This window comes from Lissotriton helveticus, chromosome 7 (genome assembly GCF_964261635.1).
Source record: "Lissotriton helveticus chromosome 7, aLisHel1.1, whole genome shotgun sequence".
Classification (NCBI taxonomy): domain Eukaryota; kingdom Metazoa; phylum Chordata; class Amphibia; order Caudata; family Salamandridae; genus Lissotriton; species Lissotriton helveticus.
This window is the reverse complement of record NC_136068.1, coordinates 1015636542-1015651725: the sequence shown is the minus strand read 5'-3', so window position 1 is coordinate 1015651725 and position 15184 is coordinate 1015636542. Positions and strand designations below refer to the sequence as shown.

The following is a 15184-nucleotide window of genomic DNA, read 5'->3' as shown; positions in this document are numbered from 1 at the left end:
GAAAGCACACCTGCCTAGCCTCGACCGTGCTCACCAATTTATTTTGCTGATTATAATGCGTTACTGAATTTGAGCTTCAGCTCAGCCCGGGCACCTGGTTTATTTATATCTGTGAGTGCTTTCTGTTGAGGTTTAATTTTTGTGACAGGAGCATCGTGCCAGAATGAATCCTGTCCCGCATATTTATCCAAGAAGATGCCCCCGTTTTGTGCAATACCTCTACTCAGTCATCATGCTCACAAATTCCCGCTTCGCGGATTTTTCCTCGTTCCGCACAGAACACGGAATTGCTGAAATTTTGCCAATTCCGCGAGCGGAGCAGAATTTACCACCCACACTTAATAATTAGCGCTCCTTTGTTTTTATGGACAAAAATGTGGCTGTCTCAAGAACTAACATTTTCACGTGAAGTAATTATAGACTGCCAAAGTTTGGCCAATGCTTTAAAAATACCATGGTTCCGTTTCCTGAGGGACAAATATTGTGAGATAGGATTGTGGCACTTTTATGATAACCCTGAAACTATTGCACCGAATGCTAAAACCATTATTAAAGAGGTATTTTATTCTATGGTCAACATACTTTATTCAGAACAAGATGAGACGGGGCAGCCACAAATTTCCCTTGTCCCATTGCCATATTATCTAACTTTTACTAATGATTTGCAGACTACATTTTTCTTAACTAGATTTTGTTTACGCACTGTGCACTTTCTAGTTACATTTCCTCGTCAGAGAGGGTGGGTTGATAAGATCTTGCCTTGTCCGTGTGACAACTTTACAAATCAAAGCACTATGTACGTTATTCTATTTTGCACCTTATATAAAATAGCGAGGAATAAATATTTAGTTCCATTATTGAGGAAAATCCACCCTGTACATATATTGATGGTTTTAACCTTTTGAACTCATGGGCTACCCCTGATATTTGCATTGCAGTAGCCAATTATATAATGGTTTCTATGGCTATTAGAAAACGCTACGAGTAAGAGCTTACATATTACATATGGCTTTATTTTAATGCTATTGCAAACTGTTCACTGTAGATTTAGAATCATAAGCCTTTGGAAGTTTATGAATTGTGTAACATCACGCTACGCTGCCACAACTTAATTACTGTATGTTAAGAATTTCATTTTCCTAGAATTTTCATGAATTGTTTTTAAACCTATTCATTGTAATTGTTTTATAAACCGTGATATTTTTATTGTAAACTTTAATGGTTCTTGGAACCGAAATAAAGTTATTCTTGAACTTCTTGACCCTCATCCATCTATTGCCACCAGCTCTTAAACTCAGCTCATCTGTCTAAGTAGCCACATACTTTGAAACGGCCAGCTCAAATGCTACTCATTTCCTCCCTTTAAATCAGCAATAACAAACAGAATCATTCACTCCTCCTTTCTGCAATATGTGACATAAGATGAGAGCACCTGGGCATTATAGTTCTTGGGCACATAGAACTGTTCCTAGCTTATGTGTTAGAAGCACCCTTATGATGTCCGCACCTTGTAAATGATTACTATATCTGGGCAAGGGTGAATGCATCTGGTGTATGATGGATGTCTCTCAGAATATGGGTCTGCATCTAGTCATGTGAGGCTGCTCTGTCCTGTATGAGCCAACAACACTTACTACCGGAGGGCCATTCTAGGCATAGGATGGAAGTGCCTGAGTATATGTGGTTGTGCCTATCATATGTAGCTGCAATGTACATATGATGACCGTATATGGATCTTTTAATCTGAATGCCATCATCACTTAAAATTGGATCCTAATTCATCCAAACCAACTATTATAGATTTGAGGGTGCCTCACGATTCCTGAATCTCCCATATGCTCTTCAATATATATGTTAATGTGTGTGTATATATATATATATTTATATATATATATACAGACGCACATATATACACACACACATATATATATATATACTCACACACACACTCACGCACACACACACATATAAAGTAACATACATGAAGCCTCTCTATTTACCGTACTAAGTGGTTAGAAAACCGTGCAAGGTCATGTAAAAACTACATTGAGTCAAATAAAACAAGGTTTCTGGAGCTTCAACACAACTGCTATGTGGGCACTACAGTTCTAGACAAGGCACAATTAAACTCAATTAAAGAGTGCCAATTTTTGCTTTTTTTTGTTAAATATGTATAAACTTTTAATAAATACCCGGCACATCAATATTAAATACATTTTACAATTCATTCTGATAAAAAAATTGGAATAAACAGATTATAAAATGTAAAGGCCCACAAATACATAAAACACGAATATTGTTTCCTAATACTTAAGAAATAATTAATTAATACAAGATAAAACAGGATAAGAGACCATCAAAAGCAAGTAGTTAATCTTGCAAATCCATTAATACTAATAACAGCCTTCTACATAGGGAAGCTCCCTTCAGGAGATAACATATATAAACTTAAGCATTCAATAAATTATGAACCTAAGCAAATCAACATTTATCCTAGCAGCTAGATATGTCAACTTCAACCTGCCTCTTACCCCACTTCCATAATTCCAATCGTAGAAGGGCTCTGGACACCATCCCTCCATCCTTTGATGGGGCTCAGGTACTCAGTCCCAACTCCCTCATCTTCCTACCTCTCCTGATATATAGGGAGGATTCTAAATTATGAATCCCTAGGAGTGGGGCAAGCCACATCTGAAAGGTAGGGGCTCGGGGGTTCTTCCAGCCTGCCGCTAAAAGTATCTGAAGGACTGCCACACATATAAAAACAAAGGCTTCATCCTCCTTTCTGAGGCCCAAATTACTATCAATACCTATTAACATTAGGGTAGGGGATGGGTCGATCTTAACTCCTAGCAGCCCCTCCCAGAAGACCCCGATCTCTCCTAGAATTGGGCCTAATTTATCACAGTGATGGTACATGTGTATCAGATCAGCCGGCCCTTCTCCACACCTTGGACATTTATCATCCTCCCTCTTTCCCCAATCATACAGTTTGGCCAGTGTGAAATAAAGATTAAAAGGCGTTTTATAATGTTGGGCCCTTAGATTAGTAGACCGGAATACTTTCCCTGCTAAATGCAGCGCTCTGTACAAGTCTACGTCCGGATCATTTAATTTAATTACCCAAGAGGCCTCAAATTTTTCTAAATTATCTTGCACACTCAGCAATAAAGAGCTATATATCAATTTAATTTTTGTCCCGCCCCTATTAAGTATTCAATCATATTAATTCTACCTATTGAAGAGATCCGTGGTCTACTACCCAAAAGTATATTATAGATTTGTAGATATTTGAAACCTTGATTTGCCTGAATACCACATTTTTGCTGCATGGTATTGAATCCCAACAGTTGATCCCCTTAAAAAATAGCGCTTATTTTTCTGACTCCTTGTTGCTCCCAAGTTCTACCCTTCCTGTCATAAATCAGTTGTGGAAATGCGCTTGACTTCCATAGAGGAGTATAATTGTTTATTTTTGGAATTGCCAGCATTCTTTGCATCATCTTCCAAACCTCCCAGGCGCTATCCATTATCTTATACCACATTTTTTTATAATACCGCCTTTCTGTTCTATGGAGCAAAAGCCCTATGGCTTCTCTGCCCAGCATCAACTCATATATGGATGGTAGACTATGGCTATTTGGTATCATAACCGTTGGGCTTCTTGCACAGTCAAATAATATTGCCATCTGACTTAGCAGGCAGGCCCAGTGATAAAATCAAACATTCAGGATCGCAAGCCCTCCCCTTTCCTGCGGGAGAGACAGGCATTTCATTGCACGTCTGACTTTCCCATACTGCCATATAAAATTCATAAAAATTGACTCTATTGATTTCATTACTGCTTCATCGATCATAAATTGAATAGATTGGAGCAGATACAATATTTTGGGGAGCATAGTCATTTTTAATACATTGCCCCTCCCTATTATAGACAAATGCAAGGTGTCTATTCTTTTTAGGTCCGCTGAGATAGACTTCAACAGCGGGTCAAAATTAACCTTTATTATTGTGTCGGTTGCAGAACTTATTCTGACTCCAAAATAGACTGCACTTTCTGTGCATCTCAAATCATTAATTTTTATATTATTAGTGCAGACTATCTGCGTCTTACTTTCATTCAGCAGATAGCCAGACCTCTGCCCAAATTCGATAGCGATCTCCGTGACTGCTCTCATAGCCCTAACAGGATACGGAGTGATTATGGCTAGGTCATCCGCGTAGGCCAGCAGCTTGGTCTCAAAACCATTAATAACTATTGGCTTGTTGTCATGACAGCTTAATATTCTTTCTATCAGTGGGTTGATATATAGAGCGAAGAGTATTGGTGAACAGGGACAGGCTGTCGTGTCCCTCTAGAAATAAATATCTTATCCGAGCTACCTCCCATTAATTGAATTCTGGCCTTTGACTCCAAGTACATTGCCTTCATAGCCTTGATTATTCTGTGGCGAAACCCCCTTCGTTCCAATATCCCCCACAAATACCTCCAAGTGACTCGATCGAAGGTTTTTTCCGCGTCGAGAAGGACCATCCGTCTCCCCGTGCCTGCCTGTGCGTCAAAAAGTGCAATGGCCCGCGTTATATGATCAGTTGTCCCACGCCCTGGGATAAACCCATGCTGCCACGGGGAGACCAAACCGCCAATGACCCTTCCCACCCTTTTCGCCAGCACCTTTGAATAAACTTTAGTATCTGCATTGATGAGGGATATTGGACGATAAGATGCTGGGTTATCTTTTGGTTTCCCTTTTTTGTGGAACACTACAATATTGGTTTCCTTCCAGGATTCTGGAATTTCACCCTTATACAATATACCGTTAAATAAGTCCAGCATTTTGGGGGCGATCTCTCTCTGGATACATTTATAAGCGTCCAGCAGAATACTATCGGGCCCGCTGCCTTTCCTAATGTCATTTATTGCACGGCTTCAGTGACTTCCTGCATCGAAAAGTCTTTCTCTATTCTTCCTTTGCCTGACTGTCCACCTGGAGACCCCCTCCCTCATCTTCCATACTATAAGCTTCTGTGTGAATCTCCTCTTCATACAGCTTGTGATAAAAGTCCTTAAAGACCTTGAGTATATCATCAGGCTCAGTGTACACCTGATCCCCCTCCCGTATGTCTGCTATTAAATTCCTAGTACTTCCCTGTCTAATACGGAGTGCTAAGAGTTTACCAGCCTGTTCTCCTGTCTCGTAAACCTTGCCCCTATGTGACTGATATTCATCTGCGGCTTTCTGAGCTAACCATTTATGCAGCTCGGATTTAATGATCACAATCCTGTGCTGGATCTCAGAGGCCTCTTTTCCCTGGCCTATATATTCAGTATGTTGTTCTTCTGCAATCGATAGCTCTCTCAATAGTCTATCATTTTCGATCCGTGCCTCTTTCCTTAACGTGGCAGTAAAACTAATCGTTTCCCCTCTAAGGGAGGCTTTAAATGTGTCCCAAACTGTATTCCGGGACGCACTATACCGATTCATGTCGAAATAGTCTTGGGCCTAATTCCTCATATATTCTGAATATTTTAGGTTAACCAATATCTTCCCATCAAAGGTCCACTTTGAGTATCTCTTATTTAGGGCATCCATATCCAACTGTTACACTAGTGGATTATGGTCAGAGACTGCTTTCGGCAATTTTTCAATCATGGCTCTTTTTATTTCAGTTGCAGATATTGGAAAATAATCCAGTTTAGCATACTTTTTATGCGGACAGGAAAAATACGTAAATCCAGCCTTGTTGGGTTCTTTGTTTCCCCGAACATCAACCAGCCTATGCGAGTTGATTAAAGATTTCAAGGCTCGGTATACCTTAGGCTTACGGCCTGCGTAGACATTATTATTAACAAGGTCAGCACAGATATTGAAATCTCCGCACAATATCATTGGCCTCGGCCACATCGTCACCTCTACTTCAAGTTGATCAAAGATCTCAGGGTCGTCTTGGTTAGACCCATATATGGTGCACACAGTAATTCCCATTCCAAGTTCCACCACAGCCCACCTTCTAAGGGTATCTGTTATTTTGCGTTTTACCCCAACCAGGGCAACCTTGGCCAGTATTGCTACGTCACTGATGGTAGATGTTTGGGAGGTCACCCTGTAAGTCCCTAGGGTTTCAGGTGATTTTATTAACAAAGTGAAAAATTTAGTCCCCTTTTTTTTCGATGAAATGAGGTGCGGTAAACAAATGATTTGGTCAAAAAGTATTTAGTGTTGCATCAAGTCAATAGTTGTAATATAATCATTACAAATTTGGTGAACAATGTTTGGTAATGCACTTGTCAAATAGTACATAAACATTAGCATCATGTTTAACCAAGGTTCATTGTACAAATGTGAAAAAAAAGAAAGAAAACATCCCTATGCATTTCGGGTTAAATGGAACCCTTCTTCAGGGGAATACAAAGTACAAGAATTTCAATGTTATAATCTTGGCTTCTCTGGTAGTTTTCACGTCAGTTCCGTATTTGGGCACTACAAAGTAAATTACTTAACATTATTACAAAATATGAATACATGCAGGGAGACATTTTGGATTAAAAAACGGGGCACCCTTATTCCGGGTGGGCTTAACGACCAGTATGAAATGCTATGTTTTCTATAAAGATTCACTAAACCTGTGGCAATGTGGATAATGCTGAATCTTTCTATGAGCTGAATTCTATCATGTCAGCAGTGTCTCTGTGTTAAATTCGATAATTTTCACAATAGGATGCATGCAACAATTATGTGATTAAGATTTTTTCTTCATATTTGTAAGTGATATTTAGCGCATCTCCTGTTGTAACTAAATTGTAAGAGATGTTATATCATGAACAAACATTGAGAAATATCGGTCTTTCATTGGTAAACATATAGTTATGCATTTGCAGAGCAGAAGAAGCAAGACATTGCTTGAATATATGCTTTCAGCTTACTTCAATATATTGTACAGGGTTAACACTATCTCTCTATCTTCTTTCAATTCCTCTTGTAAATATTCAACTTTCACTTTTAAGTTTGGCTTTTCTATCTCACTCTCACCCTTATGTTGACTTCGATTATCTGTTTAATATGTAAATATCTGGACAGGATAATATCGTTTTTACAGGGATCGTTTCATAGACAGGGTCATTCAATAACAGAGGAATATGGACACCTCCACTGGCTGTATAGCACTGGCGTTTTTCATGAGTAAAGTTTTGGAAGTTCAATTTCCATTTCCGCATAAGAAGCGTAGTTGTTAGGAACCGGATGTTGTGACCGGAAGTAATTGGCAGGCTAGAGTTCAACGCACGCTGAGCGAGTAAGGTAGGCACTAATGGAGTGGCGGCAAAACAGCACAGTATAACGTTATGTGACTGTGGAGAACTTAGACTACACTATTGTTTGTTTCAGTGATTGGGACTTTTTACATTTGAGAGCCGGCACGGGGAAAGTGACCTTCATAAGCGGGGAGAGAGTAAACGCACTAGGTAAGCGCACATAGATGCCGGTCTAGCATCGCTCTTCAGTTGATTACCGCGTTCATTTATGTACTCAGGTTTCACTTGTTACTTTCAGATGGGGGTATAACTGTTGCCACTTAAAAGATACGGTCGAGCTCAATAGTTTTACGGACAGGGTAAGTCATAGCGGGAAACTTTCTTTATACACCTAGTGGACATTTTTTGAATGGGTCTCCACATATTTGGTTTCTACCGGTCTTCTACTAACAAAAACGACTTTCATGCTCACGAATAGGATAAGAAAACACAGTATATGGGACCAGTTTGATACTTAGATTATTCATGCCCTGGGTGACCTCACTAATCCAATTGGTGGTGCACTCTCTTTTTACCATCTTTTAACACATGGACTTTCTGTTGATCTTCTCTAAACTTCTTTTGAGTAACTCTTTTTAATCTTTATATCCTTTCAAGACAGTGTTAATCCTATGTAGATATAATGTATTCATATTTTGTAATAATGTTAAGTAATTTACTTTGTAGTGCCCAAATACGGAACTGACGTGAAAACTACCAGAGAAGCCAAGATTATAACATTGAAATTCTTGTACTTTGTATTCCCCTGAAGAAGGGTTCTATTTAACCCGAAATGCATAGGGATGTTTTCTTTCTTTTTTTTTCACATTTGTACAATGAACCTTGGTTAAACATGATGCTAATGTTTATGTACTATTTGACAAATTTGACAAGTGCATTACCAAACATTGTTCACCAAATTTGTAATGATTATATTACAACTATAGACTTGATGCAACACTAAATACTTTTTGACCAAATCATTTGTTTACCGCACCTCATTTCATCCAAAAAAAAGGGGACTACGTTTTTCACTTTGTTAATAAAATCACCTGAAACCCTAGGGACTTACAAGGTGAGCTCCGAGCAGACCTAGTTTAGTCTAGGTCTCTACAGCGCAGTTAGCAGACCAGGTTGTGGGCACAAACTTCAACTGGGAAGCTCCCGATAAAGATTTAAACCAGTTTATAAAGATAAAATAGGACTCACTAAAGTAAAGGTGTGCAGGCTAGACACTTACATAGCAGATGTTTGGGAGGAACAGGCCAGCAAATCATATGCTCTTATATTCAATAAATTCCTTTTTGCCCACGGTAAATGGGTCTCCTATAAACAAACCACATCTATACAGTTTGACCTTACAAATTCCCCCAACCGTTGCCTCTTCCTCCAGTGATTTAAGCCCCCTACATTAGCTGTACACATCATAAGCTTCCCCATTTTTCTCTAAAGAATTGCTCCATCCCTTATTGCTCACATATTTCAACTGTTTTATGTTCAAGATCTTCAACCAAGTTAGAAAATAATGCTGAGTATTTCTTTTTCCACCCCGTGACCCACCCCACCTGCCCCCCCTTGCTAGCCCCCTGACCCTCTGCCTGCCCGCCCCTCCTCCCTCCCTTCCATTGTGCTCGCCCGCTTCCCCAATGAGACGCTCAGACCTTGGTCTGTGCATAGGATGTTTGCAGCATTATCAAGATGGCTACTCCTATTCTGTCAATAGCTTATATTACCCCAATAATCCTTTTATTTCATAGGTCTAGTACCTCTCGTTCATGTCAATACCCTTCTCCTTTCCCACACTAACTTCCCCTACTCGATACTTCTCCTAACTATATACACATTATTTTTTTTAGACATCTTGCCATTTGGAAAAAGAGCTCGTACCACTTTGACCAGGGGAAACTTATACTACCAAAATACCTCTCCTTCATTTTTCTTCCCCCCCGAATTACTTTATTTGTCCACAGCGTCCAGATACTCCCTTGCTTTTATTTCAGACGAGAAGTAGCGGGTCTGCTCCTTATGGATCACTTTGAGTTGCGCTGGGTTAATCCGATAAATCTGGATGTTTTTCTCCTGAAAAGGTTTTATGAGCTGCCTTAACCTCCAGCGTCTTTCCACCGTAGAGTGGCAGAAATCTGGGCGCACGAAGAACTTAGATTCCGGTCTAGCCTTGTCTGACATTGCCTGGCGAAGGAGGAAATTGCCAAAGAACACTAGTATCGCCCGTGGCTTGGACCCTTCTCTTGCTTGCATCCGTGGCTTAAAGGGGAGATGATGAGCTCTTTGAACTTATGCTGCCCAATTCCAGTCTGACATCTCGGGAAACAAGGACTTAAATAGCTTGATTATGTAAGACCTGGGGTCAGACCTTTCCAACCCCTCCGGAATCCCCAGCCCCCTGAGGTTGTTCCTCCTTTGTCTGTTCTCAAACTCCTCGAGCTTCCATTGGATATCTTCAATTTGAGAGCCTTGAGCTTCAACCTGGGTCGATGCTTTTGGAGCCTCTGATTCTATAGAGACAATTCTCGCCTCGAGGTTAGTCCCCCTTTCCCCTATGTTAACACAGGCTTTAGAAAGCTTCCTGACAACCCCTTGGATTTTCCTCATAGCTGCCTGCGCTTTCCGGCTGTCTTGGTGCATTTCTTCCCTGTGAGATAAGATAGCCTGATGAATTACTTCGAGTGTGGGGGAAGCCACGCTAACCTCTGCGGGGGTTATGCCGGACAAAGAACCCGACAACTGGGTTGCAGATGTATAGTCCCACTTTAGATCTTTTCTTTACCGCCTTTGTGTACCAGGGCGCAGGTTATTATTTTTTTTTGCTGTATTAGGAAGTGCTAGGTCACTGTCCTCAGGATCCGTGTCTGAGTTGCTTGCCCCCGATGATGTGCTTAACCAGTCCACTCTGCCCCCTCTGAAACCAAAAAGAAACAGTCACTGGGCTCTTTATCCATATCTCCTCTATTTTTATGCCCTGCTAGTAGATCTGTTACCAGGTTCGAGTTGTTCCCGCCAGCCGCTAAATTGGGTTTCTGCACTACATTTTCTACTCCTTGCTGTATTTCAACACAGTCAATGCCCGTCTTCTTACCAGCTGCCACCTGCTCTACCATGGCAGTGTGAGATTCGGGAAAGATCGGTGGAGTCTGAACAGCTTCTGAGATTCCGGCAGTATCCCCATTCTCTTTGCCTAGGGCACTCATTTCCCTTCCATCCACAACTTCCATGAAGGGGGGGGCATCCACCTCTTCCCTTTGCCCTCCATTAGACAGATCAGCCGCTACAACTTTGACAAGGGTGTCTTGCGTCTCTTCCCGACTCACCTCCTGACTTTGCTTCTGCTTGGCTTTGTCCCCGCTGACTGCTTCTGCCTGTGCCTTCTTCGGCCGCAGCAGGAGTTCAGTCCCCTTTTCGCTACCGGTGGATCTGGCGTTTGAGACTGCTGCAGGCGCCCCGGTACTTGCTCCGGTGAATCGAGCTCCGCTAGGTTTTCTCCTTACAGCTTTCGTGCACCCACCGATTTGGAGGCAGCAGGGTTTGTAGCTACCTTCGGGGCCATTTCAGCACAGCTCCCTGCCTGAAACTTTTCCAGCTGACTGAAGTATCACTGCGGCAAGCCTGAGGATCCGGAGTCCGACTTTGACCCAGGCCGCCCAGACACTCTCGTAGGAACGCCACAGACTCCACATAGGGGAGGATTTCAAGTGAGTGAGTGGTCTTCTAGATTCTATTTCTTTACGGGGTTTGTGTACTCAAAGCCGCCATGACTCGCTTGTGCTGCTGCCAGCCTCCTAAGCGGCCGCCATCTTGCTTCCTCGGAAAAGTGCGTCAGCCACAACCTAAGAGTGTCAAATTTTGCAATGTTACATTTTTTAGTTTGAAGTGGAAAGGCACCTATTAAACCTCCCTGATTAAGTCTTATTGAAGATACTATCCAACTTTCCACAAAGGTTAGAAATGTGGGGGTGATATCAGAAATTGAAAGGACCCTCGCCCATTATTGCAGGAAATTCTTCCATTTGGTTGTCACCTGTTGAAGAGCACCGCCACTACCAGTGATGCTGCTTGGCCCACACATGCACCAATACTCTGTCCTTCCGTTTCTCGCAGAATGCCCTTTCCTTCTAGTCACCTCCCCATACCTTTAGGAATCCTGGAGAAACTCATTTACGTGTTTCCTGACTTAGGTGGAAGGCTAATGCTTTTTCCCCAATAATGCAACTCACAGATTTATCAGTCATCCAACTGTTTCTGGGTTAAGTGTGGAGTGAACATATAAGAGATCCAAGCCACCGGAGCGAGCATGAAAAAAAGTACCCCAAACCCTCTTTAATCGACGCATTGTCTTGAAATACTTGACTTACTGAAGTTGCAAACTGCCAACAAGTTCTGCTGGTGAGGTTAAGGCCCATTTTCATTTTATACAATTTCAGTCCTAAATATCATGGTGATTTTCTGTCAATGTCATCATTGAGCACAATTCGTGGGATGCAATTTCCAGTGATATCAATACGAAAAATATTAGGGAACCTTAAAAAATCCTACCTTCTTTTGGTCAGAGAACATTGCGTTGAATCCAACGGGGCATCATATCTGAATCCTTTGATACAAGGCACGGAACAGTACCCCAGGGGGTCAGAATCTCACCTTGGAACTCTCTTAGCAAAAGCGTAAAATCTTATTTTGTTAGGCAGGCGCCCCCTTAAATCCCCTCCCCTCCCACCCACAACTCCCCTCCTGTTTTCTTTCGATTCTGGATCCTTATCTGATAATACATATTTTCGATGACCAGCGCCTGGTGGCGACATTTGGTCATAAGGCACTTTATAAATCAATTTAGTTATTTTGGACTGGGGCGCCTTTGCTTCTCTCACCAGCTTCAGATCCCTTAACCCTCCCATTCCTTCCGTCAAACATAAACACTCACCCAGTTGTCTTCCGGAGTGGGCGGAAGGGGCTTCATGGACGCTAAAAACGAGACAAGCACACAATGAAGGTGAGAGTAAAAACCTTCACAGAGACACAAAAGAGAGCCGCAGGCAGAGAGCGTTAAAAGGCATCGGTTGTTAACAATAATTTTCTCAAATCATATGGAGCACTCATACCAGAAAAAGATGGAGGGAGAGCGACAGAGAGAGAAAGTGAGAGACAGGAAGGAAGAAGGAAAGACTGAGAAAGAGAGCGAGAAAGATGAAGAGTGAACAAGGAAGGGAAGCAATGAGAGTTAAAAGCTATGGAAGGAGAGAGAGGACGGATGAGAGCGATTGGGAGACAGGATGAAGTAGTGAGCAACAGAGAGGGAACAGGAAGAGAGAGAATGAGGAGGGATGAGAGCGATTGGGAGACAGGATGAAGTAGTGAGCAACAGAGAGGGAACAGGAAGAGAGAGAATGAGGGCGGATGATAACGGAGAGAGAGTGGGGAGGCGACTGGTAGGAGAAGAGAGAGATAATGAGAGAAACAGGGCAGTGAAAGAGAGAGTGTGTTAGAGAGAGGAAGAGAGAAAGAAGAGGTGGATCAAGAAGGAAAAAGAGAGAGAGCAATGAAGACTATTACAACTACTAATAACCACACAATTATCACCCAGAAGCATGGTGTAATACCACAGCATATGCTCTCATCGTGGATCCTAGGAAATTGGCATGGAACATAAAGGGCTCGGTTACTTACCTGTAATCTTCATTACTCCGAGTCATAGTCTTCCTCGTCCCAGTCACGCAGGAGCACTACGTGTTTGGGGCACAACATTCACCCATAGAAAATATTCTCCACCCAACATGGTAGCCTGATAGGAAGTACCTGTTGGGGCAATCCCAGACCACATCCTGCAATACCGAAAAGCAGAGTAATGATCAGAAGGAACAGGTAAATATTTGTTAATTCCCCAACACTTAAGGGCAGGAGGGGACATGACTGTGACCAGGATGACTATGATTCAGAGTAATGAATATTACGGGTAAGTAACCGAGTCATTACCTTCCTCCTCCGTCTTCCTTGTCACAGTCAGCCAGGAGCGTATACCCAAGCACCAGACGAAACAACGAAACAAAAAGAAAACAGACAACCAAAGGATGCCAAAGAAATTTATTTGCAGACAAGCACGATCAGTGAACAGCAGCAAGGACAGCAGAGACAAAATCCCCAGAAAACACCTCCTCCATCCTCAACTTAAAATGGGAGATGAAGGTATGAGGGAAGGACCAAGTCGCTGCCGCACAAAGTTCTTTCAAAGAGGTGCCCTTAAAAGAAGCCCAGGAGGAAGCAACGCCCCTGAATGCCAGGAGGGAGAGAAACCCCCGAATTAAACTAGGCCAAGAAAATAGCGGTCCAAACCCAATTCGAAAGAGTAGCTGTCGTAGGACGATGACCCCGCCAGGCAACACTAAAAGTGACAACAACAAAAAATCCACCTGGCGAGGGGAGGCAGTCCACTCAAGGTAAACAATAAGAGTCTTTGTTAAATCCAGCGACTGAAGCAGGATTTCCTCCGCCGTAGAGGGGTTAGAAAAAAAAGGCAGGAAGAACAATATCCTGGGACAAATGGAAAGGAGAGGACACCTTGGGAAAAAAATCCGGGTCAGGGCGAAGGACCACCTTATCACGAAAAAAACGCAAATAGGGAGGATGGCAAAGGAAGGCGCCAAGCTCCCCCAAACGTTTCCCCGAGGTAATAGCCACCAGAATACACATCTTCAGGGTAAGAAACTCTAGAGACACAGAAGGCAGGGGCTCAAACGGGGAGTGCTGCAAAGGCATTAAGAACCAGAGGGAGATCCCAAGGGGGCACAGGAGAAGCAACAACAGGCCATCAAAGAAAGAAACTGCAAAGAAGGCGAGAAACCAAGGTCTCAAAAGAGAGGAGAGAGGCCCCCAGAAAGCCTTAATGGCGGACTACTGGCTGCAGAGTGTAGAAACTTACAAGCCCATGAAGAAACCATCCCGGAGAAACTCAAGCACAGAACCCCCCCCTCACAAGAGTCTGGGACGAACCCCCTCGAAGAACACCAAGCAGTGAAATTCCTCCAGTGGTGTCCGTAAACCCGCAGGGTACTGACCTTCCTAGAATTCTGAATGGACAGTGCCACCTCCGAGAAACATCCCAAAGAGACTAGCCAATGCCTCTCAATTTCCAAACCCCCAACGCCAACTGGCTGAGAGCCTGGCGAGACAGGAGAGGAAAGTGGAGCAGAGAAGGGGACAGCAGGAACCTCCAAGGGGGAGCAACAGCCAAATGGAGCAGGAGGGGATACCAAGGCTGGTGAGGCCAAAAGGGGACCACCAACAGCACAACTACACCTTCCTTCCTGATCTTTGTCAACACCCTGCTGAGAACGGGAAAGGGAGAAAAGGCCAAGAAAAGACCCGAAACTCAGGGCAGGGCAAGGAAGACGGGTGCAAAACCTCGGCAGAAGAGCATGTTGAGGGGAGGCAAAGAGATTCAACCAAGGCCTCCTGAACCTCTCGAAATTTTCGGAAAAATCAGAGGAGACAGGGACAGAGAAACCCAGGAAAGAAGAAGGCGACTCAGTTGATCCAGACGTCCATTCTACCTCCCCCGCAGATAGAAAGCATAAAGACCCAGCAGGTTGGCTTTCCCCTAGCCCCAATCTGACCGACAGGAGAGCCAAAAGCAGAGAACAAGTTCCCCCCAAATGATTCACATAGGCACGCGCCACCTGATTGTCCGTCCAGACCTGAACCCCCTTGTCCTTTTGATGAGGGGCAAAGTACAGCAGAGCTTTGAACACCACTGCCAGCTCCTTCCAATTTGAAAACAACAGAGAGAGGGGCGATAGATAGAGTGAGGGCGATAGATAGATAGAGTGAGGGCGATAGATAGATAGATAGATAGATAGATAGATAGATAGATAGATAGATAGATAGATA

General features: G+C 42.9%; 1 protein-coding gene across 1 annotated transcript in view; it reads right to left on the bottom strand.

The window, feature by feature from the left end:
• ITK (IL2 inducible T cell kinase) overlaps positions 1-15184 on the bottom strand; it is a 385858-nt gene that overhangs the window by 236654 nt on the left and 134020 nt on the right. Inside the window, exon 5 of the mRNA XM_078653711.1 lies at positions 12225-12265. Within this exon, the coding sequence (XP_078509837.1) occupies positions 12225-12265 (41 nt within the window). The remainder of the gene's footprint in view (positions 1-12224; positions 12266-15184) is intronic.